The sequence below is a fragment of the Mus musculus genome, chromosome 4, assembly GCF_000001635.26.
Source record: "Mus musculus strain C57BL/6J chromosome 4, GRCm38.p6 C57BL/6J".
NCBI lineage: Eukaryota > Metazoa > Chordata > Mammalia > Rodentia > Muridae > Mus > Mus musculus.
In genome coordinates this window covers 34,893,779-34,920,832 of record NC_000070.6, presented here as the reverse complement: position 1 = coordinate 34,920,832, position 27,054 = coordinate 34,893,779, and the positions used below count along the sequence as shown (strand labels likewise).

At 42.6% G+C, this 27,054-nt stretch overlaps 1 protein-coding gene, 1 long non-coding RNA gene and 1 pseudogene across 3 annotated transcripts; 1 reads left to right on the top strand and 2 right to left on the bottom strand.

Annotated features, from left to right (window-relative positions):
• Gm12361 (predicted gene 12361) lies at nucleotides 316-1,699 on the bottom strand (annotated as a pseudogene).
• On the top strand, nucleotides 9,352-11,044 carry Platr9 (pluripotency associated transcript 9). The gene is made up of 3 exons (NR_040652.1): nucleotides 9,352-9,382; nucleotides 9,883-9,982; nucleotides 10,225-11,044. It is a non-coding gene; the product is annotated as a pluripotency associated transcript 9 (long non-coding RNA).
• Nucleotides 11,045-13,458: 2,414 nt separating this feature from the next.
• Nucleotides 13,459-27,054, bottom strand: Cga (glycoprotein hormones, alpha subunit). Of its 2 annotated transcripts, none has more exons than NM_009889.2 (4): nucleotides 26,972-27,054; nucleotides 16,727-16,840; nucleotides 15,571-15,755; nucleotides 13,459-13,767 (listed from the first exon to the last, which is right to left on the bottom strand). In NM_009889.2, exons 2-4 carry the CDS (start codon nucleotides 16,824-16,826, stop codon nucleotides 13,690-13,692), a joined length of 363 nt encoding a protein of 120 aa, NP_034019.1. In that variant the 5' UTR covers nucleotides 16,827-16,840; nucleotides 26,972-27,054; the 3' UTR covers nucleotides 13,459-13,689. The 2 variants fall into 2 exon arrangements, with proteins under 2 accessions (NP_034019.1, XP_006537649.1); XM_006537586.2 differs by lacking the exon at nucleotides 26,972-27,054 and adding an exon at nucleotides 19,380-19,462 and having other exon boundaries at nucleotides 13,463-13,767.

Here is a 27,054-nt window from a genome sequence, read left to right as displayed (position 1 = left end):
CCCTTCTAAGCCATGGTCAAACCTCAGAAAGCAGCAAGAGGATTCCCTGAGCAGGCTTGGGAGTCATGGAACAAACTGCAGAAAAGAAAAGAAGAGAAGAGAAGAGAAGAGAAGAGAAGAGAAGAGAAGAGAAGAGAAGAGAAGAGAAGAGAAGAGAAGAGAAGAGAAAACAGAGAGAGGAAGGAAGGAAGGAAGGAAGGAAGGAAGGAAGGAAGGAAGGAAGGAAGGAAGGAAGGAAGGAAGGAATTTGCTTTCTCCAGACCAAGGTCTTTTTATTCAGGACAACCTAACTGAGGAAACATGGTACTCACCCTAGCTGCAGTAATACTGCGGCTCATCCACTCTCCTTCTCTTTTTTGATTGAAATTCTTCAAATTGCTGCGTGTCCTCTCTAACAACCGCACCTCCGTAAATCTCTTCAGATACTCTTTAAGTTTAGTATTCACAACTGAGCTCCACTTGGTGGACTCTACTAGTGCTGCTAAGGGTGTCTTTTTTTTTTTTTTTTCTTTTCATATTTGGTGTTTTCGAGACAGGGTTTCTCTGTATAGCTCTGGCTGTCCTGGAACTCACTCTGCAGACCAGGCTGGCCTCGAACTCAGAAATCCGCCTGCCTCTGCCTCCCAAGTGCTGGGATTAAAGGCGTGCGCCACCACTGCCTGGCACTAAGGGTGTCTATTAAGTTGCCTGGTCACTCTTGCCTTTGTTCCATGAGCTAGATGTCCTGTCAGGAACAGGACATCTAGCTCTCCGTGCATTGGCTTAGAGTCTCGTCAGGTGCACAGCCTGCGGCGCCTGCTCAGGGGCCAATAGGTGGCATGTTTCTTCAGAGTGCTTAGCTTGGCGCGCCCAAAGTCTGCAACTCAGTTTTGATCTTTTCTTCCTTTCCTTTCTCTCTCTCTCTCTCTCTCTCTCTCTCTCTCTCTCTCTCTCTCTCTCTCCTTCCCCCTCCCTTCCTCCCTCCCTCTCCCCCTTCCTCCCTTTCATTCTTTCTTTCCATTTATTTATTTATTTATTTATTCCCTTTACATGCCAATATCAGCCCTCCCCTCCCCCAGGCATTGTACTTCTTAAACACTGTCTGGAGGTCCGATTCAGAACCCGAGCTGGTACAGGGTTCATCATTCTGCACAGCTTCAACTTCCTTGCCAGCATATTCTAGAACATCCTCTTCTAGGGTGTTATCCGGGTGACCTCTATTTTCAAGGCTTCATAACTTCTTGATCGCCCATCTTGTTAACAAACAGTAGCAGATATTCTGGTAACTGCCAACTGGGCAGTGCAAGGAAGAACAGTGGTTCATACAAGCCTGCTATACCATCTCTTGGACACCCCGACTCTCAGGGGGGAATAGCACCAAGATGCCTGTCATGGAGCCGGTCCTCACAGACATAACTGATTCATCTCGTCTAGAACCTTACCTCGGGATCAGAATGGCGTCCCTTACAAACGCGGTATAATCCAAAGAAACTGTGTTTACTGTACTGTTACAAGAAGTTACCACCGTCCATTTGTCAGGAAACAATTTGCATTCCGAATTTTTTAACTTGCTCTTTCCACAATCACAACAAAAGTTTCTTTTGGGTCCAGTTCAGTTTGTGACTCCCACGGTGTAACTGCAAGCTAGACAAACTCCTTCTGGGTCTTCTCCCTCTGGCACGCAGGTGCAATGGGAATATGGTGCTTGTCTCTTTGCTGAGCAGAGTGATAGCCTGGGGCCCCTGCTGGAGGGCACAGTACCACAGTCGGTTTAGAGGGTCGCATCCCTTCCAGACCGATACAAGATGTAGCAAGCAACTTCGGATAACCAGAAGGAGACAGGATTAATTTGAGTTTATGATGGGGAAGGCATGCCAACAGAAACTTGATCACATCTGGGCTGACCAGGAATCGGCTTGCCTTCCTTCCTTCCTTCCTTCCTTCCTTCCTTCCTTCCTTCCTTCCTCCCTCCCTCCCTCCCTCCCTCCCTCCCTCCCTCTCTCTCTCTCTTTCTTTCTTTCTTTCTTCTCTTAGCTCCCTAACTTTTCTTTATGATATATACTTTCTGTAAGTTTTAGGCGAGCCCTCTACAGAGTGACTTCCCGCCTCCAAAGATAAAGATATTAAAAGCAAACTTGAAATAGCACACTAGCTATCTGACATTTAGAAACGTCACTGGCCTTGAAGGAAGATGAAGTTACTTCACTATGGTGTATCTGTTTTCATTCTGGAAGAAGCTGCCACAAATTGTTATTTTCTAACTAACACCTAGAAAACGGCTTAACACTTTATCTTTACGGTAACTGAGTGCTTTTCAAGAATGTAATTAGACCCAGCACTCAGGAGACAGAGGCAGGCGGATTTCTGAGTTCAAGGCCAGCCTAGTCTACAAAGTGAGTTCCAGGACAGCCAGGGCTATACAGAGAAACTCTGTCTCGAAAAACAAAAGCAAGCAAACAAACAAACAAAGAATATAATTAGTATGCTGTTTCAGGGTCTTTAAATTAAGGAAGTCTTCATTGTCATGACTTCCTGGATGCCCTTAATGAAGGTGCCTGGACGCACATGATTCTTGTCCATTAGGATCTACACCAATGCTAATAAGTAAATCCTTAGCTTGTGTAGCCGACAGGGTTCCAGGGAGTGGTAGGTTAGGTCTGACTAGTATTTCATAGTAAGTCATCCCTTATGGGCTCCATAAATGCATTTAATTTAATTTAGTGTTTGTTTTTTTTGTTTTTTTAAGACAGGGTCTCACCATGTAGACCAGGCTGGCTTACAAGTTCCACCCACCTCTTGTAGGAAACAAGCAAAAGAAACAAATTCTAAGTACTACGGTTTTGTTTTCTGACTCCATTTAATCATAGGAAGAAACTAAATTCAAGGTCCCAGGTCCTAGGGGAACTGAGGACTTCCCCATACCTGAACAGCTTCTGTTGTAAACAGCTGTCTGAATCCAGACATCTCAGGGACAACTTCTCCATCTTGCTGGCAGGGTCAAACAAGTTCATCTTCCCAGGCCTAGGAATGAATGCCTAGCCCACTTCTCCAAATGTTTTCTTAATTGTTGGTTAACTGGTAAAGACCATAGAAACTGCTGTTATCTAAACCAGGGTGCATAAGTTGTAAAAATGCATAACCAATCGCCTGTTCTGCCCTAATTAACTCCATGCAGCTGGCCTGCTCCTTTGTCCCCTTCTCACTCTGAGCGCCAGACATAACGTCTAGGAGAATGAATTAAGGACCTTGAAGCCAGGTGCCCTGGATACGGTCCAGTCTCCAACGGGTACTCCCTTGCTTAACCCATAATGTCAAAATACAATTGGATAACAGCGCAGCTCACCCAAGCTTCCCCCGCCCCCAACCCCTTTGCAGTTTCACCCTTTGAAAATGCAATATAGCTTTTCTCTCACCCCCTAGACTCAGTTCAGATGTCAAACTGGTCACCTTCCTGACCATTCAGAAAATAAAGCTTTTGTTTTTAAAGTTTCTGTCTCTAAAGTTTTCGAGTTTTCTCAGCTTCCACACCAGACCCAACACTCTGACTCTCTAGTGCTGGAATTAAAGGCATGAAACACAACACATGGCTTGCATTTGATTTTAAACTCAAGAAAATCCCATTTGCAAACAATAAATTAAAATGCACACAAAATCAAACTTATATAGACACATATTTTTGTTTTGTTTTGTTTTGTTTTGTTTTGTTTTGTTTTTTCGAGACAAGGTTTCTCTGTATAGCCCTGGCTGTCCTGGAACTCACTCTGTAGACCAGGCTGGCCTCGAACTCAGAAATCCACCTGCCTCTGCCTCCCAAGTGCTGGGATTAAAGGCATGTGCCACCACTGCCCAGCAACAGACACATCTTAAAACATGGAGAATAAGATTTAGTTTGAGTGGATACTAGCCCAAAACTTAGTATACCCAAGATATAAGATACAATTTGCCAAATGCATGAAACTCTAGAAGAATGAAGACCAAAGTGTGGACACTGTGCCCCTTCTTAGAATTGGGAACAAAACACCCATGGAAGGAGTTACAGAGACAAAGTTTGGAGCTGCGACAAAAGAATGGACCATCTAGAGACTGCCTTATCTAGGGATTCACCCCATAATCAGCTTCCAAACGCTGACACCACTGCATACACTAGCAAGATTTTGCTGAAAGGACCCAAATACAGCTGTCTCTTGTGAGACTAGGCAGGGGCCTAGCAAACACAGAAGTGGATGCTCACAGTCAGCTATTGGATGGATCACAGGGCTCCCAATGGAGTAGCTAGAGAAAGTACCCAAGGAGCTAAAGAGATCTGCAACCCTGTAGGTACAACAACATTATGAACTAACCAGTACCCCGGAGCTCTTGACTCTAGCTACATATGTATCAAAAGATGGCCTAGTCAGCCATCACTGGAAAGAGAGGCCCATTGGACACGCAAACTTTATATGCCCCAGTACAGGGGAACGCCAGGGCCAAAAAAAATGAGAATGGGTGAGTAGGGAAGTGGGGGGGAGGGTATGGGGGGCTTTTGGGATAGCATTGGAAATGTCATTGAGGAAAATACGTAATAAATAATAAAAAAAAAGATTTAGTTTGATAAGTAGTATTGAACAAAATTAAAGCTGCATGCTTTCATAGTGTACCTTAACATTCTTAATTATGGGGACAGAAGGTGACAAGACACTCTTGTACTCTGCTAAATCACCACATCTGAACTGATCATCTAAGTAAAGAACTGATAGGTTCTTGTGTGACAAATACTTTTCCTTGGGAGATGCAATACACACATCTAATCACCCTAGATGGGGAGTCCACAACAGGCCAAAGGATGTATATCATCTATGAAGCCACTTACAGGAGCAGTAATGACTCAAAGACAGCTGCATCATCAAAGCCTACTTCACCCTGGCTCACACACGCTGGGAATCTTGTGTGAGCCATGGCTCTACACAACTGGCAGGCAGATCAACAAGTTGGAAAGTGTCCTTCCTAAGTGACTCAGTTGGTCTACACCTCTTCCAAGCAGCTCAGCTAGTTCCTGCTTCTTCTGGAGAACTGGTCTAATCTGAGGCTTCTTTGCAGCTTGGCTTTTCTGAGCGTGCCTCTAAGCATCTTTATTACGTATTCCAGCTGTGGCCAAGACCGGGTCAGGAGAATCTGGTCAACTTCACGGACTTCCTGAAGCTATTTTGAGTTGTTTACTTTCCTGGTCAAGGGGCTTCCTTACCACATGGCATGTCTCAACCCAGGAGGAAACTGTCACACAAGGTATGCTTAGATTTACCTATACTGTTTGGATTATGTTCTGCTATGATAAGCTTCTTTGGTTCATGAGTCTAACTCATCATCAATGTCCTGCAAATATACATCACTGGCCTGATTAATCTGGTCAGTTTACTTCAGTATCTGGAGTACAAGGAAGGGATGGGGGAGTCCTATCTTTATAGTAACTTAAAACAAACAAACAAAGAACAGAGTCTCACTATGTAGCCTGTAACTCAATATATAGACCAGCACACAAGGTCCTAGAATCACACACCAGCAAATCTAGCTGTTCATTTTCTAATCAGCCCATTTGCCTTCCTCAATGGTACTCTATAAAGTGTGACCCATTCGCTTATATATTTTTAAATTGTTTAATGCGGGGTCAAATTATGTAGCTCTGGCTGGCTTAGAACTTGATATGTAGGCAGCTGGTTCAACCAAGTTATTTTTCACATAATCTCAAGATCACATAGTCTTCTATGCCAAACCAACCTACTGCATAGTTCCTGAATGTTGGAGTTGGGCTCCAAAATATGGATATTTAATATTGCTTTTCTGAAGCCTAGTGTGTATGTGTGTGTGTGTGTGTGTGTGTGTGTGTGTGTGAGAGAGAGAGAGAGAGAGAGAGAGAGAGAGAGAGAGACTTTGGAGGCCAGAAAATTGTGTTGGATCCTCTGGACCTAGAATTACAGACAATACAGGAGAGACACGACTCAGTTTGTCCCCTGACCTGTCTATGGTAACTGTGACACACATGCCATGCCTTCCACTCACTAAAAGCAAATAAATCAAACAGTATCTCATATATAGTTCCTGCTCCCCAATACACAAAACAGAGTTTAAAAATGATTGCTGGAGAAGGGTTGCAGTGAACAACAAGGGAAGAGAAGCCAGCAAGAGGCAGTCAGGTTCAAAGAAATAGAATGAAATCCACATGGTCCCACATTGCAGTACATTTCCTCACTGTGCCAGAGACTGGAACTGGCATATGTGTCTAGCAGAATAGCAGCATCTCAGGTCAGCAATGGAAACGCATGGAAGTGTATTTTGTCTTGTGTAGTTTTTTTGAGACAGCATTTATATAATCATGGTTCCTATCTTTCCCATGTCCCCAGTACATCAGTAAAAGTCTATTCTATTCTCCCCTCTTTGGGTGATCCATGTGTCTACACACACACACACACACACACACGCACGCACGCACGCACGCACGCACGCACGCACACGCACACGCACACACACCCAGCCTTTTAGCTATACCTAACCTCTCTGGGTCTGTGAATTGTAGCTTGGTTATCATTTACTTAGCAGCTAATATCCACATATAAGTAAATATATACCATACTTATCTTTCTGAGTCGAGGTCACCTTACTCAGAATTCTTTTCTAGTTCCATCCACTGGCCTGCAAATTTCATGTCATTTTTAAAAATAGCTGAGTAATACTCCACTGTGTAAATGTACCACATTTTCATCATCTACTCTTCAGTTGAGGGACTAGGTTGTTTCCAGTTACTCACTATTACGACTAGAGGAGCAATGAACATGTTGAGCAAGTGCCTTTGGGATAGCAAGCATCCTTTGGTTACATGCCCAAGAGGAGTATAGCTGGATCTTGCAGCAGATCAATTCCCAACCTTCTGAGGAACTGTCCTATTAATTTCCAAAGTGACTATACATGTTTTCACCAGCAGTGGAGGAGCCTTCCCCTTGTTCCACATCCTTGCCAGCATGAGCTGTCACTGTGTCACTGATCTTGGCCATTCTGACAAACAGAAGATGGAATCTCAAAGTAGTTTTGATTTACTTTTTCCTGATGGCTAAGGATGCTGAACATTTTTAAGTTATTTGTTTTTATTTCACGTGCCTTAGTGTTTTGCCTAAATGTATGTTTGTATGTCGGGTTCCCAAGAACTGGAGTTGCAGAGAGCTGCAATCTGTCAGTGCATGGCAGGAACTAAACCCAAATCCCCTGGAAGAGCAGCCAGTGCTCTTGACTACTGAGCCATCTCTCTAGCCCTTGTTGAACATTTAAGTCTTCCTCAGCCCTTTGAGAACCTTCCAATGATAATTCTCTGTTTAGATATGTACCCCGTTTTAAAAACTGTATGACTTGGTATTTCAATATCTAGTTTCTTGAATACTTTCTTTATTTTAAATATTAGTCTTCTATCAGATGTGGAATTGGTGAAAATCTTTTCCCATTCTGTAGGCTGCTGCTATGTCTGATTGATAGTGTCCTTTGCCTTATAGAAGCTTTGCAGTTCCATAAGGTCCCACTTATTAACTGTTGATCTTAGTGCCTTTGCTAACAGTTTTCTGTTCAGAAAGTTGTTGCCTATGCCAACGTGTTCGAGGTTAGCTCCCGCTCTGTCTTCTATCAGGTTTTGTGTATCTGGATTTATGTTGAGATTATTAATCAACTTGAACTTGAGTTTTGTGCAGGGTGATAAGTATGGATCTATTTGCATTCTTCTACATGCAGACATCTAGTTTGACGAGCATCATTTGTTGATGATGCTGTCTTTTTTCCAGTGTGCATTTCTGACTCCTTTATCAAAAATCAAGTGTCTATAGGTGTATAGATTCAGGTCTGGGTCTTCAATTTGATTCCATTGATCAACATGTCTGTTTTTATGCCAATACCATGTGGTTTTCATTACTATAGCTAACTAGTACAACTTGAAATTGGTAATGGTGGAACATCCAACAGTTCTTTTTTTGCTCAGGGTTGTTTTATCTATTCTGAGTTTATTGCTTTTCTGTATGAAGTTGAGCATTTTCCACTCCACATCTGTGAAGAATGGTGTTGTAGTTTTGATGGTAATTGCATTGAATCTGTAGATTGCTTTTGGGGGTGGGGAATAAAATATTTATCTCTTTGGCTTTGCAGAAGTGTTATGAGTTTCATCTGTCAGTCGTTGCCCTGGATCCCTGGGCAAATGGAGTCCTCTTCAGAAAGTCTATTCACAGACCTACACTCTGTAGGGTTCTGCCTGTATTTTCTAACACTTTCAGTGTCTCGGGTTTCACATTTAGGTCTTTGATCCATCTAGAGTTACTTTTGTGTCAGGTGATAGAAGCATGTCCAATTTCATTTTTCTATACTTGGGACTCCAGTTTTCCTGGCACCATTTGTCCAAAATGTGGTCTTTTCTCTGCTGTGTCATTCTCAGTCATTGTAATCAATGAGAGACCCTGGCAGGGGTTGTGCACAGCCCTGGGAGTGCGGGGTGGGACTGAGCATGTGCAAAGGCAGGGAATGACTGGAATTCTTCTCTATCATATGCTGAATTTTGTGGTAGATCTTGAAATCTTTAAGATGCAAAAGTAGAGCCCTAATAAGCAAAACACACCAAAGACCAGCCAGCTTCTAATTCTACCCGAACGTCCTGTTTCATTTGTTACTCTTTCTGTGTGGATGAGAATGTGGCGTGACATAGGTCCCCAGGAAAACCCGACTGAACAGAAAACTGTGTGTTGTATGTGAGAAAGAAACCAAACCAAACCAAAAACAAAGAGACAGGCAGCAGGAGAACCTGTGATAAATGTAGGTGAATTTGCCTGAAATTTCTTAACCAAAGTATAATTTTCATTGTAATATTATCCATATAGCCTGTAACTTTTTTTTTTTTTAAAGAACTACCAAACATCTGCAGCTCTTCACATATACTGCAACGGAAAGAAGAAAGCTGTAGAAGTCACCTGCCCAGGCTTCTGGAGCTAGTGACAGGTGGAGGCTAACAGCTCCTGCTTTTACTTCTGGAGTTCACTAAACATCACCAGCTGTGGAACTGGGCAAGGAAAATGTCCTCCTTAGGGGGCTTGAGCTGGCAGTTGTCAGCAGGAGAGGAACAGACAGAGTTGTCTGTCACTGATCTCTGCTAGTCTGTCCTCTCTCATAAATTCACTGCTTAAGTGGCACTTTGTTGTGAATAGCCCTGGGGCTGATTATATTTGATGTTAATTCCATTCTCCAGTGCGTGGTTGTGAACAAGGAATGAGTCAGCACTCAGGTGATTTCCTGTAAACCTGCTTCCCACCTTAATTTGTAAAATAAAGGAGAGCTGTAGATTGGGCAGATAAAAGGGAAAGTGGATCTTTGGTGAAGTTTAGCTGGCTGTAATTCCACATACAAAGTTAAGGTTGGATTCCGGGCTGAGGCTGGGGTTACGATTGTAGCTAATTGGGTTTGGGGATAGAGTTGGCTTTGGTGCCTGGGTTGTGGTTGTGTTAAGTGTAGGGGTGGGTGGGTTTGAGGTTGGTGTTACGGTTAGGGTATGGGTAGGCATTTGGGTTAGGTTTGAAGTTGGTATTGGAGACTGGGTTGGGCATAGGGTGGGGGCAAGTCTTGGGATGGGCTTGAGGTTATGTTTAGAATTGTGCTTGGGTGTGGAGATGGCCAGGGGTGGGATGGGGTTTAGGGATGTGCTGTTGGAGTTGGGGTTAGAGTAGAGTCGGAGATGGTGTTAGAGTTGGGATTGTGTTGGCTTGGATGTGAGATTGGGGTTGGTATTAAACTCGGGGTTGGGGTAGGGATTGTGGATAGCACTGGGGTTAGGGTTATAGTCGTGCTTGATATTGGGGTAGAATTGAGGCAGGGGATTGCTTGAAGTTAAATTGGAGTTGTGTTTGGTGTTGTCAGGTGTGCTGTCTGATTCTTATGTCAACTTGACCCAGGCTAGAGTCATCTGAGAGGGAGGAACCCCAATTAAGAAAAATACCTCCATAAAACTTGGCTGTAGGTAAGCCTATATATAGAGCATTTTCTTAATTAATGAAATAGCCAAGGAACAAGCAAGGCAATAAACAAGGTCCTGTGATCACTCCCAAGGTCACTGTTTCTAAGGACAGTTTCTCTTCAGGGTGGCCAAGTTATCTTAGCCTACTTCACTGTCTTAGCCCAAAGTCATATTCATGCCTAAAGCCTACTTCTTTGTACTAGCCTAAAGTAAGATTCCTCCCTGAACTTTCTTCCCTGTTCTAGCCTAAAATCAGATTCCTGCCTGAGCTTACTTCCTCGTCCTGGCCCGATGTCAGATTCCTGCCAAGGGGCCCCAAAAGCTTTCCACAAAACTTTGTGTGTGAATTGATCCGGAGCAAAGTCTGTTAGTGTCATCTACCACTGTACCTAGCAGTGGAGACCAGTCTGGCTACGTACGATGTTTCCTCCTAATGGTCACAGCGTCAACTTGGCCGATCAGGATGATCATGGGGATGATGCCCCATTACAACCTGAGCATCCTTTCAATTCCCCCTAAACATAGGATGATCTGGGGCTGGAGAAATGAATGGCTCAGTGGTTAAGGCACTGACTGCTCTTCCAAAGGTCCTGAGTTCAAATCCCAGAAACCACATGGTGGCTCATAACCACCTGTCATGAGATCAGACGTCCTCTTCTGGTGCGTCTGAAGTCAGCTACCCTAAGTCCCAGAAACTAGGCCTTAAGACAGCAGCTCCAGGGACAGACCATAAAATCCAGAAAAAGATCATAAAACCCCCTCCCAAAGAACAGCCTGGGGACAACCTCAAGAATGGGGAAATAGCTTATCTCATAATAGGCCATCTTCTAAGGGCAGTCCTATTTTATCACATGATATAGGAATGCAGACCACCGATCACCTGTGACCCTCACCCCCAGTACCCACCAATGAGATTTTAGATTACCTAATCCTTCTAGAGAGCTGCCCCATAAAATGTTCTTCCCTATAAGAAGGCCTGTGTGCCTCTGTCTGGGGTCTAGAGAATGGTTGCTCCCAGCATGCTGGATTTTTCTGAAGAATAAATGTTCTTTATTTTTGCATACTATCTGAGTCTGGGGTCTTCCTTCAGTGATTTTCATACCCTTACAATACCAAAACCAAACAATGACCAATCTTCATGTGTACTTTGATGTGTCTTAAACATTTTTTAAATTTATTTTTATTTTTATTGTTTTTGGTTTTTTTTCGAGACAGGGTTTCTCTCTGCAGTCCTTGCTGTCCTAGAACTCACTCTGTAGACCAGGCTGGCCTTGAACTCAGAAATTCACCTGCCTCTACCTCCCAAGTGCTGGGATTAAAGGTGTGTGCCACCATGCTTGGCCCCTCGATGTGTCTTAAAAAGTATACTCAGCTGTTTTACCTTTTACTGTGGCACCTGGAATGTATACCAATCTACTAAGGAACTGATTGGTTAGTCAGTGATAAAGCAATATGTTTGTGACGGGTAAGATTTATATTTATGTATTTTCCACTTTTTTTTTTTGTTTGTTTGTTTTGTTTGTTTTTTTAGGTTTTTCGAGACAGGGTTTCTCTGTGTAGCCCTGACTGTCCTGGAACTCACTCTGTAGACCACGCTGGCCTCAGAAATCCGCCTGCTTCTGCCTCCCAAGTACTAGGATTAAAGGCGTGCGCCACCACGCCCGGCTGTATTTTCCACTTTTTTGTCTTGCTTTTTTGTTTTGTTTTTGTTTTTGTTCCTGTTTTTGTTTTCTTGAGACAGTGCTTCTCTGTGTAGCCCTGGCTGTCCTGGACCTTACTCTGTAGACCAGGCTAGCCTCGAACTCTGCCTGCCTCTGCCTCCCAAGTGCTGGAATTAAAGGTGTGCACCACCACTGTCCACTTGTCTTGCTTTTGAGGCAGGATCTCATGTGGTCCAAGCTAGCCTTGAACTCCTGTGCCCCCACCCACCAAGTGTCACATGTGCTGAAACTAGACGCATATTACACCATGAGCAGCTTGGTATTAATTTTTGAAAACGTTACCTGTGGTGGTTATGGCTTTTTGTTTTGTTTTGTTTTGTTTTGTTTTTGTTTTTCGAGACAGGGTTTCTCTGTGTAGCCCTGACTGTCCTGGAACTCACTTTGTAGACCAGGCTGGCCTCGAACTCAGAAATCTGCCTGCCTCTGCCTCCCAAGTGCTGGGATTAAAGTCGTGCATCACCACTGCCTGGCTGGTTATGGCTTTTTAAAAAGAAGCTTTTAATTTGTGTTTTAAATTTTCAGGTTCTTTTAGGGACAGAACTTAGCAATAGCTTTAATTTCAATCATCAATAATAGGACTTTATGGATATCTTACGGTCCTCAAAGTAAGGTTCACAGTAGATATTAAAGCTCAGGAAATATGACTGCAACCCCCGGACAGAACTCTGAAGCGCTTTGTTAGTCTGCTTGCTTGCTTTTGGTATTGAGGGTTGAACTCAAGACTCTGCGCATGCTCCTCTGCAGAGCAATGTCCTTGGCCTCAGCACTTGGCTAGAACTGAGTGAAAGTGCTTGGTATTGCTCCTCCCGCACCCAGGCTGCTCACTGACAGCTTGCTCTTGTCATGTATTCATGCACACCCAGAACTGCCTGATTGTGTAATGTAAAAACATCTGGTCTTCTGGAATTTTAGAGCAATGTCTAATTGTCGCTGAGGACAGTGATGCCTGTCCCCAGTCATACCGCCCGACTAACAGAGACTTTATTTTGGGAAGGTATAAACCAAGTAGAAATTTTGGGCTTAGAGAGACTTTGCCTTCCCCAATCCCCAGAGAAATATACTTTACTTTTTGTTTCTTTCTATTATTTAAAAAAAAAAAAAGATTTATTTTATGTAAGTACACTGTAGCTGTCTTCAGGTACTTTTTCTTCTTTCTCCAGCCCTGCCTGCTCTGGCCCAAAGATTTACTAATTTATTATATGTAGGTACACTGCAGCTGTCTTCAGATCCCTGAGAAGAGAGCATCAAATCTCACTACAGATAGTTGTGGGCCACTATGTTCTCCCATGCTGGGATTTGAACTCAGGACCCTCGGAAGAACAGTCAGTGCTCTTAACCACTGAGCCATCTCTCCAGCCCTACTTTTTGTTTCTTGATTGTACGTTTTCACCAGTGAAAACATTTCAACTCAAATATCTACAATATATGATATATTTGTGGTATATATACCTATAGTTTATGTGCATGCATTGTCATCATAGCATATCTGTATTTTGATGCAATGTATTAAAATAGAGATAGATGTAAAGAAGATATGAAAAGTGAGTAAAAACAGAACTTCCATACCACTTTTTCCCATCCCAGCGAACTGTCTGATAAACAACCTTCTGTCAGAATGGACAGCTTGCTGGCAGAAGTTAAGATGGAAGCCAGATTCTCCAGCGTCAGACCCCTGAGTCCCAATTCAACCCCAATTCAACCCCGAGATCAACCTTGTCAAAAGCAAACAGCTGTGTTTTCAAAGAAGGCGGCACATCTGGGATTGATGATTTAAAAGGCTTTATTTCTGACGGAACCGTGGTAAATACTACATATTTCCCTAACGAGAAGAGACTGCAGATTGTACTGAAGTATAAGGGATGTAACCGTAAAGAGGCAGTGTGTAACTGAAGCGCGTCAGAAGTCTGGTAGGGAGGAGGTGGTGACACACAGCGCCATTGAATGGCTCGGCTCAGCAGCCGTCAGCACAGCCCTCTGCGCGCTCAGAAGCTACGACTTGTGGTAGTAGCAAGTGCTACAGTGGCACTCCGTATGATTCTCCACTCTGGCATTTCCCATTACTGTGGCCTAAAGGGCAAAAGAAACAGGTAGGTAGGTAGACAGCCACAATTGCAAAATGTCAAGGAAAATAGCGGCCAGTGTCACTTAATAAAAGTTTGGTATTTTCCATGTTCGCTTTCACTCTAACAGCGAAATTCCCACTGCAAGATAAGCTATGCTGCCAGGCATGGTGACTCGCGCCTTTAATTCCAGCACTTGGCAGGCAGAGGCAGGTGGTTTTCTGAGTTCGAGGCCAGCCTGGTCTACAGAGTGAGTTCCAGGACAGCCAGGGCTACGAAGAGAAACCCTGTCTTGAACCCCACCCCCCCCAAAAAAAACCCCAAAGTCTTCCACATTCCTACTAGGATGGCCTATCAAACCCTACTTACAGCATTCCACGGCTTTCCAAATCCAAAGTCCCAAAATCCACATTCTTCCAAAACCTATTGAAATAATACCTCAGTCCCTGGTACCAACTTTTGTCTTAGTTAGGATTTTACTGCTGGGAACAGACACCATGACCAAGGCAACTCTATAAAGACAACATTAAATTGGGGCTGGATTACAGGTTCAGAGGTCAGCCCATTATCATCAAGGTGAGAACATGACAGTATCGAGGCAGGCACGAAAGCTCAACATCTTCATCTGAAGGTGCTGGTGGAAGACTGCCTTCCAGGAGGCTAGGAGTAGGGTCTTAGAGCCCACATCCACAATGACACACCTGTTCCAACAAGGTCACACCTCTGAATAGAGCCACTCCCTAGGCCAAGCAAGTACAAACGAGAACAGGATGTCAGAGGACAGTTTGAAAGAATTGTTCTCTCCTTCCGTTTTCTGGACCCTGGGGATCCTACTCAGATTAGGCTAATGTCTTTACCCACTGATCCATCTCACCAGCTCCAGTCACAGGCTTAGGACATGTAAGGTCTTCCTACCTCTGCTTTCTAAACGATGAGTCTCAAAAAAACCAAAAAATAAAATAAAATAAAATAAAATAAAATAAAAAAAAAGTCAGAGATTACAGGGATGCACCACCACACCCAGACACTTTCTATTTAGAATATATTAATTGCCCATATATATGGAGCCTGGTTTAATATAAAAATATTACAATCAAATCAGGGTGGTAATGTTTTCATTCCTCTGACAAAATGTATAATTTCCTGGCGCTATCAACTTTTGAATCCTTTTCTTCTAGTTCTCTAGAATCTATATAATACACTGTGGCAAACTGTCAATGCCTTTGTAGAACTTGAAAACTTTTTTTTGGGGGGGTGGGGGTTTCAAGACAGGGTTTCTCTGTGTAGCCCTGGCTGTCCTGGAACTCACTCTGTAGACCAGGCTGGTCTCGAACTCAGAAATCCACCTGTCTCTGCCTCCCGAGTGCTGTGATTAAAGGCATGCGCACCCACTGCCCATCTCTTTTTTTAAATTTTAGTAAATGTATAAGCACTCTGCTGCTCATTTACCTGCAGGCCAGAAGAGGGCGCCAGATCCCCTTACAGGTGGTTGTAAGCCACCATGTGGTGGCTGGGAATTGAACTTGGGACTTCTGGCAGAGCAGTGAGTGCTCCTAGCCACTGAGCCAGCTCTCCAGGCCCTTGTTATCATTTTCTAAACTCCTTTTATGCGAGTCCACTGGCTTTTTAGACTGTGGCAACTACTGCTCTCCTTACTTCTGTTTCATAAACATTTTTCATTTGGTCTACTCTTTCAATTAAAGAGGATAAATGCAGGTGTCGCCTGAACAACGGAGCAACAAATCCTGGTCACCAGACAGCTTGCCATGAGTACACACTGCCTCTGGATGGACTGTCAGGTAGCCCTTACCTTAGTAAATGCTTTGGCCACACAGCATGTGGCCTCCGAGGTAATATTCTTTGGAACCAGCATTGTCTTCTTGGACCTGGCGGGAGTGGGATATGCCCTGGAGAAGCAACAGCCCATACACTGGTAGATGGGGGCTCCTAGCTTGGAGAAGTATTTATTTTCCTTTAGTTTACATTCTGGGCAACCTAGCCAGAAAAAGAGAAAGAAAATTCAGCCATAAAGGATTCTTTCTCTTTCCTAAGTACGACACACTCTTTCCTAGGTACGACATGACAGATGCTTTTTGCACAGGTAATAAAAAAGGAAATAAATATTTTTGCCTACATATTAATCTTCACATATAGAATCTCTTTATAATTGTTGTAGCTATGTTCACAGAGAAACTGCTTTTTGGCATAGCTACATGGGGAGTTCGTTATAGTGGTTTCTCCTTCTCCAAGGACAGATAATCCCAATGTTAATAGCATACTTAGAGGGAACACAAAAGCTTGACAGCTATAAACGGCACATTCATTTGAAAAGAAGCATTTTCTGGAGGTGAGCCTGCTATTGTTCTGCCCATAAAAACTCCAAATATTGACAGAAACCCTTCATTAGATTTTAGAAAGCTTGCGAGTCTAGGTACCCTGATAATACAAAAGGCATTTTCTGTGGTTAGAACCTGAGATACAAACATTACCGTTTACAAAAGGAAAACCTTAACAAATAACTGTTCGTTCACAATTTCAAACAGTGAAAGAAAGCTGATTTAGTGCATGAAACGGATTTTTATTTTCCTTGCTGGTTATCCTGATATGAAAATTTATCTGTGATAGCAATGATAAATTTTTCTGAAATCTGGAAGCGATGTGAAAAGACAACTGAGACGAGTAGGGATGGCTTTTCTCCTTGTCAACCTCGATGTGGAACTATACGAGTGGACTTCAGATGAACATGCTTAGAATGTATTAAAGCGAACGTGGGATATAGCATTTTCAGTGCCTATTTTTCTGAACCTACTTCAATTCTGTGCTCACGGGCTACGTGTGTTTAAGATGTGTATCCAGAAGTGACTATTTATCACATGTGAAAGACGGTAGAAAGGAACTAATCATTATTGATGTGCATCTAGAAACTTGTTTCCCTTTTCATGGCAAGCCTGAGCTTAGTCACATACCCTGAATAATAAAGTCTCCATCAGGAAGAGAATGAAGAATATGCAGGAACATGGACAGCATGACCAGAATGACAGCTGCATATTTTCTGTAGTAATCCATAGCTCTTCTGCAAGCTGCACATGAAAAAAAAAATAATAACAGTGTAATCTTAGCTTACCAGTCATAACCCAAGCCAGCTGTTTTAGTATGATGGTGCTGACTTTGGGCGTGCTAAGTACTGCTCTACGACTGAGCTGTATCCCCAGCACCATCAACCAGTAAGTTTAACATTATTGCTCAGAGAGATGGCTCAGTGGTTAAGAGCAATGACTGCTCTTCCAGAGGTTCTGAGTTCAAATCCCAGCAGTCACATGGTGGCTCACAACCATCTGCAATGGGATCTTGCCAAGCCAGGTGTGGCCCTGGTAGGGACAGAGTGACAGACAGGGTTCCTGCCCCTGGGACAGGGCCCTGTGTGAGCCTCCACAAGGGTTGATGGCTGCTGTGGGCTTAAGGCTTGTTTGTATAAAAATGCACGTATTTTCACATTCCACCAAGGAATATTCTCCCAGTTAACATTTAAAGACTCCATAACATTAATGTCTCAGCAAAGTGGTAAATCCTGGAAACTTCAGGACTGCCCTTAAGGCTATGGGAGAGAGTTCTAGATACATAAGTTCAAAATATATAATTTCTCAACTATATAAAATATAAAGATGCAATATGAATTATGAGAGGCTTCATGAATCTAAAGGAACAAAAGCAGGTACACCATGAGCCAGCTTGTTAGAAAAATACAAAGGCAGGCAGATTCCTGAGTTCTAGTTCAGCCTAGGACACAGCAAGGTTAGGCCAGGTTTGGTGGAAATGGTAATTTCAGGGCAGGGTCCCACCCAACAAGTTTATTAACAAAAGCAGACAGATTTCTGCATTCTTTTGCAAGGTTAAGAAAAAAAAAATGTATGCTTTCTATCTCTGGAGAGCAAGGGACTGGACTCCAGGGCTGCTGGTTCTCAAGATAATTGAAAGGAAACCTGGATAAATGACAGATTGTTATGTAAATAAAAACCTGGGCTGTGGTCTGCCAGAGATGAGCTAGCAGAAAGCAATAACTGTTCTTCTTTAGAAACTTTCTTTAGTCAGAGCTGAGCTATCTGGAAATCTCTGGAGAGCAACACAGCTCTTCAAGAATTTTTTCTTATTAAGATTTCTGATTTTGTCAGAAGATCCAGTGATTAAAAAAAAAAAAAGTTTAAAAGACTTATTTAAGCTGGGCATGGTGGTACATGCCTTTAATCTCAGCACTTGGGGGCAGAGGCAGGCGAATTTCTGAGTTTAAGGTCAGCCTGGTCTACAGAGAGAGCCAGAGCCCTGGCTGTCCTGGAACTCACTCTGTAGACCAGGCTGGCCTCAAACTCAGAAATCTGCTTGCCTCTGCCTCCCAAGTGGAAGAGGGCATCAGAACTCATGGGGGAGGGGGGCAGTTATAAGCCACCATGTAGTGGCTGGGAATTGAACTCAGGACCTCTGGAAGGGCAGTCTGTGCTCTTAACCACTGAGCCATCTCCCGAGCCTGTTTCTTCAACTCTTTTTCACTGTTCAATCCAATAGAGGAAATCCTTAGCCTTACAGTGTGCTCCCCTGGTCTCATGTACATGCAAGCATTAGAGGATTCTGTCTTGTTAATGTGCAGTATTGATGCTGTTTTCTGTAAGGTTGCCTTGTGCTTGTTCATCTTATGTAATGATTTAAAAGCATGCATTACAAAACATTCGCTGGAACAACACAGTATCAGAGAACATTTTCCACTTAGTGTCCTCCTCCCGTCACCTGTGAGGACTAGAATCACATCTGGCTTTATTATATACATTTCCTGAAAAGGCCACTGAATATAATAGAAATTATGTTTTCGAGACCCAGCATTACAATGTAGCCCGGGCGGACTGGACCGGGAGACCCTCAGCTCCAGCTTCCTTCGTGCTGCAGTTCTGCTAGAGCCAACCTCCAGGCTGGTTGTTCATTTTAGATAACTATCCTTAGAAAAATACAGTGCAGTCAGAACACAACAGTAAAATGACCAGGTGTGTCAACGCTGTTGTTTGTTTTAAAAGGATTCAGTTGTAAGGCAGACATCTTGCCTCTTAAATAAACAGTAGGTTGTGGGGTGTTTTGTTTTGTTTGTCTATTTGTTCTTGCTGACCTGAAACTGGCAAAATAGTGTAGTCTCTGAACTTCTGATACTCTGGCGTTCACCAGGGAAGGTTGAGATTAAACAGGCAGCTGCGTCCCTTTTACCTGATTTATGCAGTGAACGGAGCTAGGCAAGCACTCTGTCAACTGAGTCACACCCCTAGCCCTCAAACACTGGGTTTGCTATTAGCTTGATTATGAAATTTATGGTTAAGCACATTGATTTTCTGACTACCTCTTATTCCACCCCCTGTACTATATCTATATATAAAATATATATATATACTATATACATATATAACATATGCAGACAGATGGATATATAGACATATATAAACTTCAGTTTTTGTTATTCTGTGGTTTAAGGAAGAATATTGTCACCCAATTGGCATAACAGTAAGTGAGATAGCTAGATACTGAGGGACCCTAAGGACTTTCTCCAAGTCCCACACCCTCGTTACAGTTACAGCTTCCCCCTCTCACCTGGGGTCAAGGCTAGGTCCACCCACGGGAACACTCTTGAGTAAAAAATTCTCAGAATGTACTGACCATCACCTGGTCCCCTGGAAAGTCCCAGGTAGAGTTCAAATGCATGTCCTGCTTGCTAGCCAATAGATTTAAAAGTCAATATGCTTAGTCAATAAGTTTGAACTGTGACCTTGCTGATGCAACCTGTGTCCCTAAAAAGTATAAAAACCACTTGTAAAAGCCATTCAGGGTCACCTCCTTAGTAACTTGCCTTGAGGGACTAATTGAAGGTCGACTCCGATGCAGAAAATAAACCTCTTGATTTTGCACATATCTGCATCTCAGAGTCTCACTTGGGTCGTCATTGGTCTTACATTATATGCATGCACTCATACATACATACATACACTCATACATACATACATACACACAGCATATGTAGACAGATGGATAGATAGATAGATAGATAGATAGATAGATAGATAGAGACTAGATGTGATTTTATGTAGCCATAGAATAATTCCTATAGCTTTCCCAAACATCCCTCACCCTTTCCACTCCCTCTGTGCTGCCCCTCCTCCTTCCTTCCCTTCCATTTCGCCCATTTCCTCTTCATAGAAACTGTGTGCTGCTGTTCCCCTTTCTAGTGCTCCTGCCCTCCCCTATGCTCCCACCATGGTCCCTTTGTACTTTCCTAGTGTTGCAGTCACTCCAGGTTATCTATCTAAAGACCCAGAACTTAGCTTCATCAGCTAAGAGATGCACAGATTCTGGATTCCTGCCATCTCATTCCATAAGATAATCGATTCTAGTTCCGTCTATTTCCTGTCAAACTTTATTATTTCATTTTTTTTCCTTTAAAACTGAATAGGAATCCGTTATGTCTCCGTTGTCCATTCATCAACTAGAGGACGTTTAGGCAGTTTCCATTTCTTGGCCATGAGTGAGGTAGCAATGAAAATGGCTGAGCCGATCATCTTTGGAGGAGGGTGCTGAGTCCTTTGGGTCTGTACCAAGACATAGTAGAGCTGGGTCATATGATACATTTGCTTTCAATGTTTTTAAGAATCCCCCACACTGGTTTCCACGGTAACCGGATCTGTTTGCAATCCCTCCAACAGTGAGCGAGCGAGGATTTCCCTTCCCCACATCCGTGGCAACCTCGTTGTCAGTTGTTTTCTTGATCTTAGCCAGTCTGCCTGGTACAAGATACAATCTCACAATCTCTTTCATTTATGTTCCCCTAATTGCTAACCCTGTGGGAGCGTAGCCCCGCCTGGTCTGGAACTCACTACACAGTCCAGACTAGGCTTGAATTCCTGGAAATTCCCCTATTGCCACCTCCTGGTTGCTGGAATCGCAGGTATTTATCTATTTCACAACTTGGAAGAAAAACTTAAGAACTGGAGAGAAAAACATAATAATTATATCCAGTTGCAACTTATACTATGCAACTATGATCAGTTATGCTATTAAACTATGATCAATCTAAATTTAAACTTAGGCTTATTAATCTTAACCTATTTTGGTATTCTGAAGGAATACTCTGCAAAAATCACAGGCTCTGCTTGTAAAATCCCAAACTGATCTTTACGTCAGCATACCCTTACTACCTGCTATTTACCACATCAAAATAGTATAAATCCTGAATATAGCGACACACACCATTAATCCCAGCACTCAGGAGGCAAGAGCAAGAGAATCTTTGAGTCAGCCTGGTCTATCTATCAAGTTCCAAGCTAACCAGGACCATATAATAAGACCATGTCTAAATTAAATAAAACATAAATAATAAGTAAATTTAAAAGAAATACCGTACATCTAAGAAGATAACTATTGTTTCAACTTGGTCCTTAAGACTACTTTCCCTTCTCAGTCCATCCAATTCAGAGTTTGAGCATCCCATTCCATGATGAAGGCTGCATTCAATGCCAAAGCCATAAGAAACTATTCCTTCCACTGTATTCTCCTGTCTCATAACTCTTAGATGCTGCCACAGCCAGCCAGCTAGCAGTACACACATTATTGTTCCATTTGTATGAAAACTGTTATTGTCTGCCTGCCTGTCTGTCTGTCTGTCTGTCTTTTGAGACAGGTATTATCATGTAACCCTGCTGGCCTGGTACTCACTATATATTCAAAGCTAGTCTTGAACCTTAGTGATGCTCCTAAAAGCCTGAGTACTGGATTTAAAACAGTGTGCCATCCGAAAAAACAAAACAAACCAAAACCAAAAGCCGGACAGTGGTGGAGGTGGCGCATGCCTTTAATTCCAGCACTTGGGAGGCAGAGGCAGTCAGATTTCTGAGTTCGAGATCAGCCTGGTCTACAGAGCGAGTTCCGGGACAGCCAGGACTATACAGAGAAACTCTGTCTTAAAAAAAAAACAAATAGATAGACAGACAAACAGACAAACAAACAAACAGAAACAACACAAAAACAAAAAACAGTGTGCCACCCACCATGCCCAATTTAAAAGCTTCTTGCCCACAAAAGCTATGCTCCTCTCCTCGGCCCATTCAGTAAAGCGGTGTCCAGTAGAACTTTAGAATGGTAATAACAATATCAATCAACATTTGCTGCCAGGCGTGGTGGTAGCTCATGTCCCAGCACTCAGGAGGCAAAGGCAGGAGGACCTATGAGAGTTCCAGGGCTGTCTGCCCTACAAAGCAAGAGTTCCAGGACAGCCAAGGCTGTTACACAGAGAAATCCTGTCTAAAAAAAAAAAAAAAAAAAAGCTAACAGAAGCCAGCAAGATAGTTTAGTAGATAGTCACGTGCCACACAAGTCTGATTGATAGAATTTATCTAAAGCTGGAAGAGAATTAACTCCACAAAGTTATCCTCCAACTTGCATTTGCATGCCATTAACACATGTGCCCACTTACACATATTATGTATACAAAAACTATTTTAATTAAATTGTCTTGCAATTTTATAACAAAGTTATTCACAATAAAAAAAAAAATAACCCGCGAATAACAATTTAAAACATGTTTAGTAAAATGTGTTAGCATTTTGTCTAAGTCCTGACCCACAGGTACCTGGCAACAGCCAGATATGCCTGACTCACTATAAAAGGGGCTGCTTGCCCCCCTCCACACTCTCTTACTGCTCCTGCTCTGTCCCCTCGTCCCTTCTCCTCTCTCTCCCCATTCCCTTCCCCCCACCTCCATGTGCTCATGGCCAGTTTCTACTTCTCTTCTCTTCTCTTCTCTTCTCTTCTCTTCTCTTCTCTTCTCTTCTCGTCTCGTCTCGTCTCGTCTCGTCTCGTCTCGTCTCGTCTCGTCTCTTCTCTTCTCTTCTCTTCTCTTCTCTTCTCTTCTCTTCTCTTCTCTTCTCCCCTTCCCTCCCCTCCTCCTTTCCTCTCCTCCCCTCCCCTTCCCTACCTCCCCCTCCCCTCCCCTCCTCTTCTTCTCCTCTTCTCTCTCTCTCTCTCTCTCTCTCTCTCTCTCTCTCTCTCTCCTCCCCTCCCCATGCCTGAATAAACTCTATTCTATACTATATCATAGTGTGGCTGGTCCCTCAAGGGGAAGGGATGCCTCAGCATGGGCCCACTGAGGCACCCCTCCCCCCATACTGTACCACACCTCCACCAAAACATTTTCCTCTCCTTTATCTTTTAATAAACACATCAAACTTTTTTCAGATAAATTCATTAGAAAGTGTATACTCTGACCCACATTAGGTTTTTTTTCCCTCATTGCTATAGTTGAATACTGGATAGAAATTAATTTAAGGGTTTATTCTGGCCCCAGGTTTAAAAGGATGTAGTCCACCATCCCAAGGAAGGCATAGTGGGGAGAGTGGTATGGTAACTGGTGCCCACCAGGAAGCAGAGGAAGATGAATCCCAGGGCTCACCTGGATTTGACCATTTTCTCTGTTATGTGCAGCCTAAAGAGGAGAAGGTGGGACTTACATCTAGAGTGGATCTTTTCTCTTCAGTCAAACCTCTCTGAAAACTTGTGACTCTGTAGTATGAATTTTCCTGGATAATACATTAATGTGTGGGTGGTATATATGTTGTATGTAGGCAGGATACATTCTATTATATAGACTTTAAATATCAACATTATTTAGAATTCTACTAAGTAATCCTAGCACTCAAGAAGCAGAAGGAGACAGATCCAGGCTAGCCAGAGCTACAGTGTGAGGCTATCTTTAAAAACCATCTATTAGGAACAAAACTGTAGATAACATTAATTTCTCTCAGAAGACTAAAGCATCCAAAAGCCAGGAAATAGAGAGCCTAATGACGCAATTGTCAGGAGGCTGAAGTAGAAGGTTCTGCAGTTCAAGGCACACTTAGAACTTAGTGAAAATCTGTCTCTAAATGAACAGCAGAGACAGCTGCAGATATGGCTCAGTGATCGAGACGTCCACTGCCAGCTCTTACGAGGCTTCCACTCCACATCCAATTACCACCAAATTCTTTTAAAGTCCAGAAATTGTCTATGGGGACAACATTAGAGAAATATAAGAAGCTCTCTAATAGCACCTTACATTTATGCATTACTTTTTTTTTAGCTGACGTAATGTCACCTTTTGAACCAAGAAGCATCTCATTTAAAGTACTAAGAAGAGTTTAAAAAAAAACAAAAAGTATAGTTCAGTGATAAAGCATATACCTAACATGCAGGAGGTCCTGGGTTCAGTCTCCTGAACTTAGTACCTGTAGCTACCTGGTAGAAAGCTTACAGAGCACGGCAGCAGTGGTGGGAAGCAGCAAAGGCTAAGACTGCGGTTCATGCTGGCCTGAACACTGATAAGGTCCTGAGTTCAATTCCCAGTACATTTAGTTTGCAAGATTTTCAGTACTAGGAGGAAGGGGGCTGCATTGTGAATTATTTAGCCCCTGTTGGAAATAGAAAGCAGAGATAGGAGCTTGGGAAACTCAGAGGCAAACTCAACTAGCTGGGCATTGGTAGCAATGAACAGTCAGGGCCCAAGGCTTCCCTCTGACCTTCACTCTCACACTGGGGCGTATGTGTGCCCCCACACAAAGAAATACATAACTAATAAAAGGTTAAAAGCTAAAACTGAAACAGCAATGAAACTCACACACACAAACCTTTCAGAAGGGATGACTATTTTTGACATTTTGAAAATAGTCCAAGGGACAGCCATATGGCTCAGTGAATAAGGGAGTTTGTGGCTAAATCCTGGCACCCCGAGTTCCATCCCTAAAACCTACACAGAATTAGAAGGAAAAAACTGATTTCACAATACCCTTGTCATGCACATGCCCGACACACACACACAACCACCACGACCACCAACACCAACAACAATGACAAAACAACAACAATAATAATAGAGAATCTGTTTGAATGGCCAATATTTTGGATAATTGAATATTAAATTGGTTGATTTTGCCATCTATAATATAAGCAGGGTAAGGTGAAATTCAAGGACAGCAGCCTGGGCTAACAAATGAGATTTTGCTTTAAAAAAAATTAAAGAAAATAATTTTCATTTTACATTTCTTTCTTGGTGGGGTAGAGTATGAGTAAATGACCCAGTGTAAGTAAGGAGATTAGAGAAAAATCTCTGGGAGGCGGAGATTTTCTTTCTTTCCAGAGAGCAGATTCCTTGGCTCAAGCTCGGGCTGTCTGGCACGGGGGCAATCACTCCTATCTGCTGAGCTATCTTCCTGGCTCCAAAGTAATGGTTCATTTGTTTTGTCTTGGTTCTTGACGTTGGAGACAAGGTCTTGCTACGTAGCCTGGGCTGGCCTGTCTTCAAATTCACAATTATACTTCTTTCATTGTCACTGAGTGCTGCAATGGTGACTGTGCACAACCATATCAGGCCCTATACCAAGAAGCACCTTTTAGAGATTTTTTTTTATTTCACGTGTGTGCGTTCCTCCTCGTTCCTTTGTTCACCACATCCATTCAGGTGTCCTGGAAGCCCAGGAGAAGGTGTCAGATTTCCTGGAGAGAGCTACCCAATGCGGTGCTGCTAACCAAACCTGGATCCTCTGCAGGAGCAGTAAGAGCCCTTCAGTGTTGTGCTAGTTCTCCAGCCTCCCTCTCAAGTTTAAGAGAAATCTTCAGAAACTTAAAAGATGTCTCTTCTACCTGTAATCTTAGCACTTGGGAGTTAGAGGAAAGATTAGGACTTCAAGGTTGTCTTCAGCTTTGTAACAAGTTCCAGGCCAGTATGAGCAATTTTAATGAACTTAGGTCCAAAACCAAATTCCTCTTTTAATGTAAACTATCCTACTTTTTTTGTTTTGTTTTGTTTTGTTTTGTTTTGTTTTTCGAGACAGGGTTTCTCTGTATAGCTCTGGCTGTCCTGGAGCTCACTTTGTAGACCAGGCTGGCCTCGAACTCAGAAATCTGCCTGCCTCTGCCTCCCGAGTGCTGGGATTAAAGGCGTGCGCCACCACGCCCGGCTACTATCCTACTTTTGAATAGAAAATAATTATAGTCCTTTGGAAACAAAAAGTCCTATTGAAATACAATGGCTGTTTTGCATGCCAGAGTATCTCTCATTATGCACTAGGTCTGTCTCTCTTCATTGGTACCCACATTCTGTTCGTTAATACTGAGAAAGAAGAACAAAAGCACTCCTTTTATTTTCTATTTCCAGTCTACCAACCAATCACTAGTTCAACTAATGCTAACACACAGATAACTACAATTGTTCCTCAGTATCTGGGAGGGAATGGTTTCAAGGGCCCCCTCCAATAGCAAATCCTTGGATGCTCAAGTGCCTTCTATAACATGACATACTTGGATACAACCTATACACCTCCCGCTTTGCACTTTAAAAGATTACTGAGAACATTTGAAAGAATGTGTATGTTATGTAAATACCTGTTCTATGTTATTGCTCAAGGAATAATTGAATTGACAATTTTTCATTTTTATTTTAATTTGAGGTTGGCTGAATCTGAGAATGCATAGTGCTCATACAATATGCCAGTTATAAAGTAACGGAAAAGAAGTCTCCGAAAGCTCATTAGAACCACCCACTCATACTTAGAATGTGACTTACTATCATCAGCAATGGTTGGCAAATACCAACAACTATTATTTTTATAGAATATTATGAAAAAGAAAATAGAAACAGTGCTCAGGTTCCTAGTGGTATGATTAAAGATATTAAAATGTTTATTCAAAATGTATTAGAACGCATGGTGACGTCACTGAACAAGCAAGCTGTTTTATAGATAGCCTACTTGAAAATTCTGATGTACTTCATCTAGAACTGATAATAAAATAATCTCAGCTACTTATATAATGTCTACTTGCTTTCTGTCTAGTTGCTGAAAGATACTCAAAATGAAGGCCCTTCCAATGACGTGCAATGGTTCTTGAGAAAATATTTTAGATTTTGATTTTAGATTTTAGGCTGTTCAGCAGCTCAGCAGGAGATACTTGTATCCTGGCTTCTTCCAGATAACATCTTAGCTTACGATTGCCTTAGCTTACAGTTCTACAGACCTCCCTCCAACTCAGCCATGAGCACCATAAAGAAAATTAATGAATGCCTAATTATTTTCCTACCAACATTTATGCAGAAAATTCTTTCCTGTGGTCACAAATATTTTACTCTTTAATTAAATCCCCCCAAATGATTTCATCATATTACCTACCTCTGGACTTTTTGAGGGATGTGTTCTGGGCAGGTGATTGTCGATCTGAGGGGAACAATGTCTCTGGATTTTTCAGTGCCTGC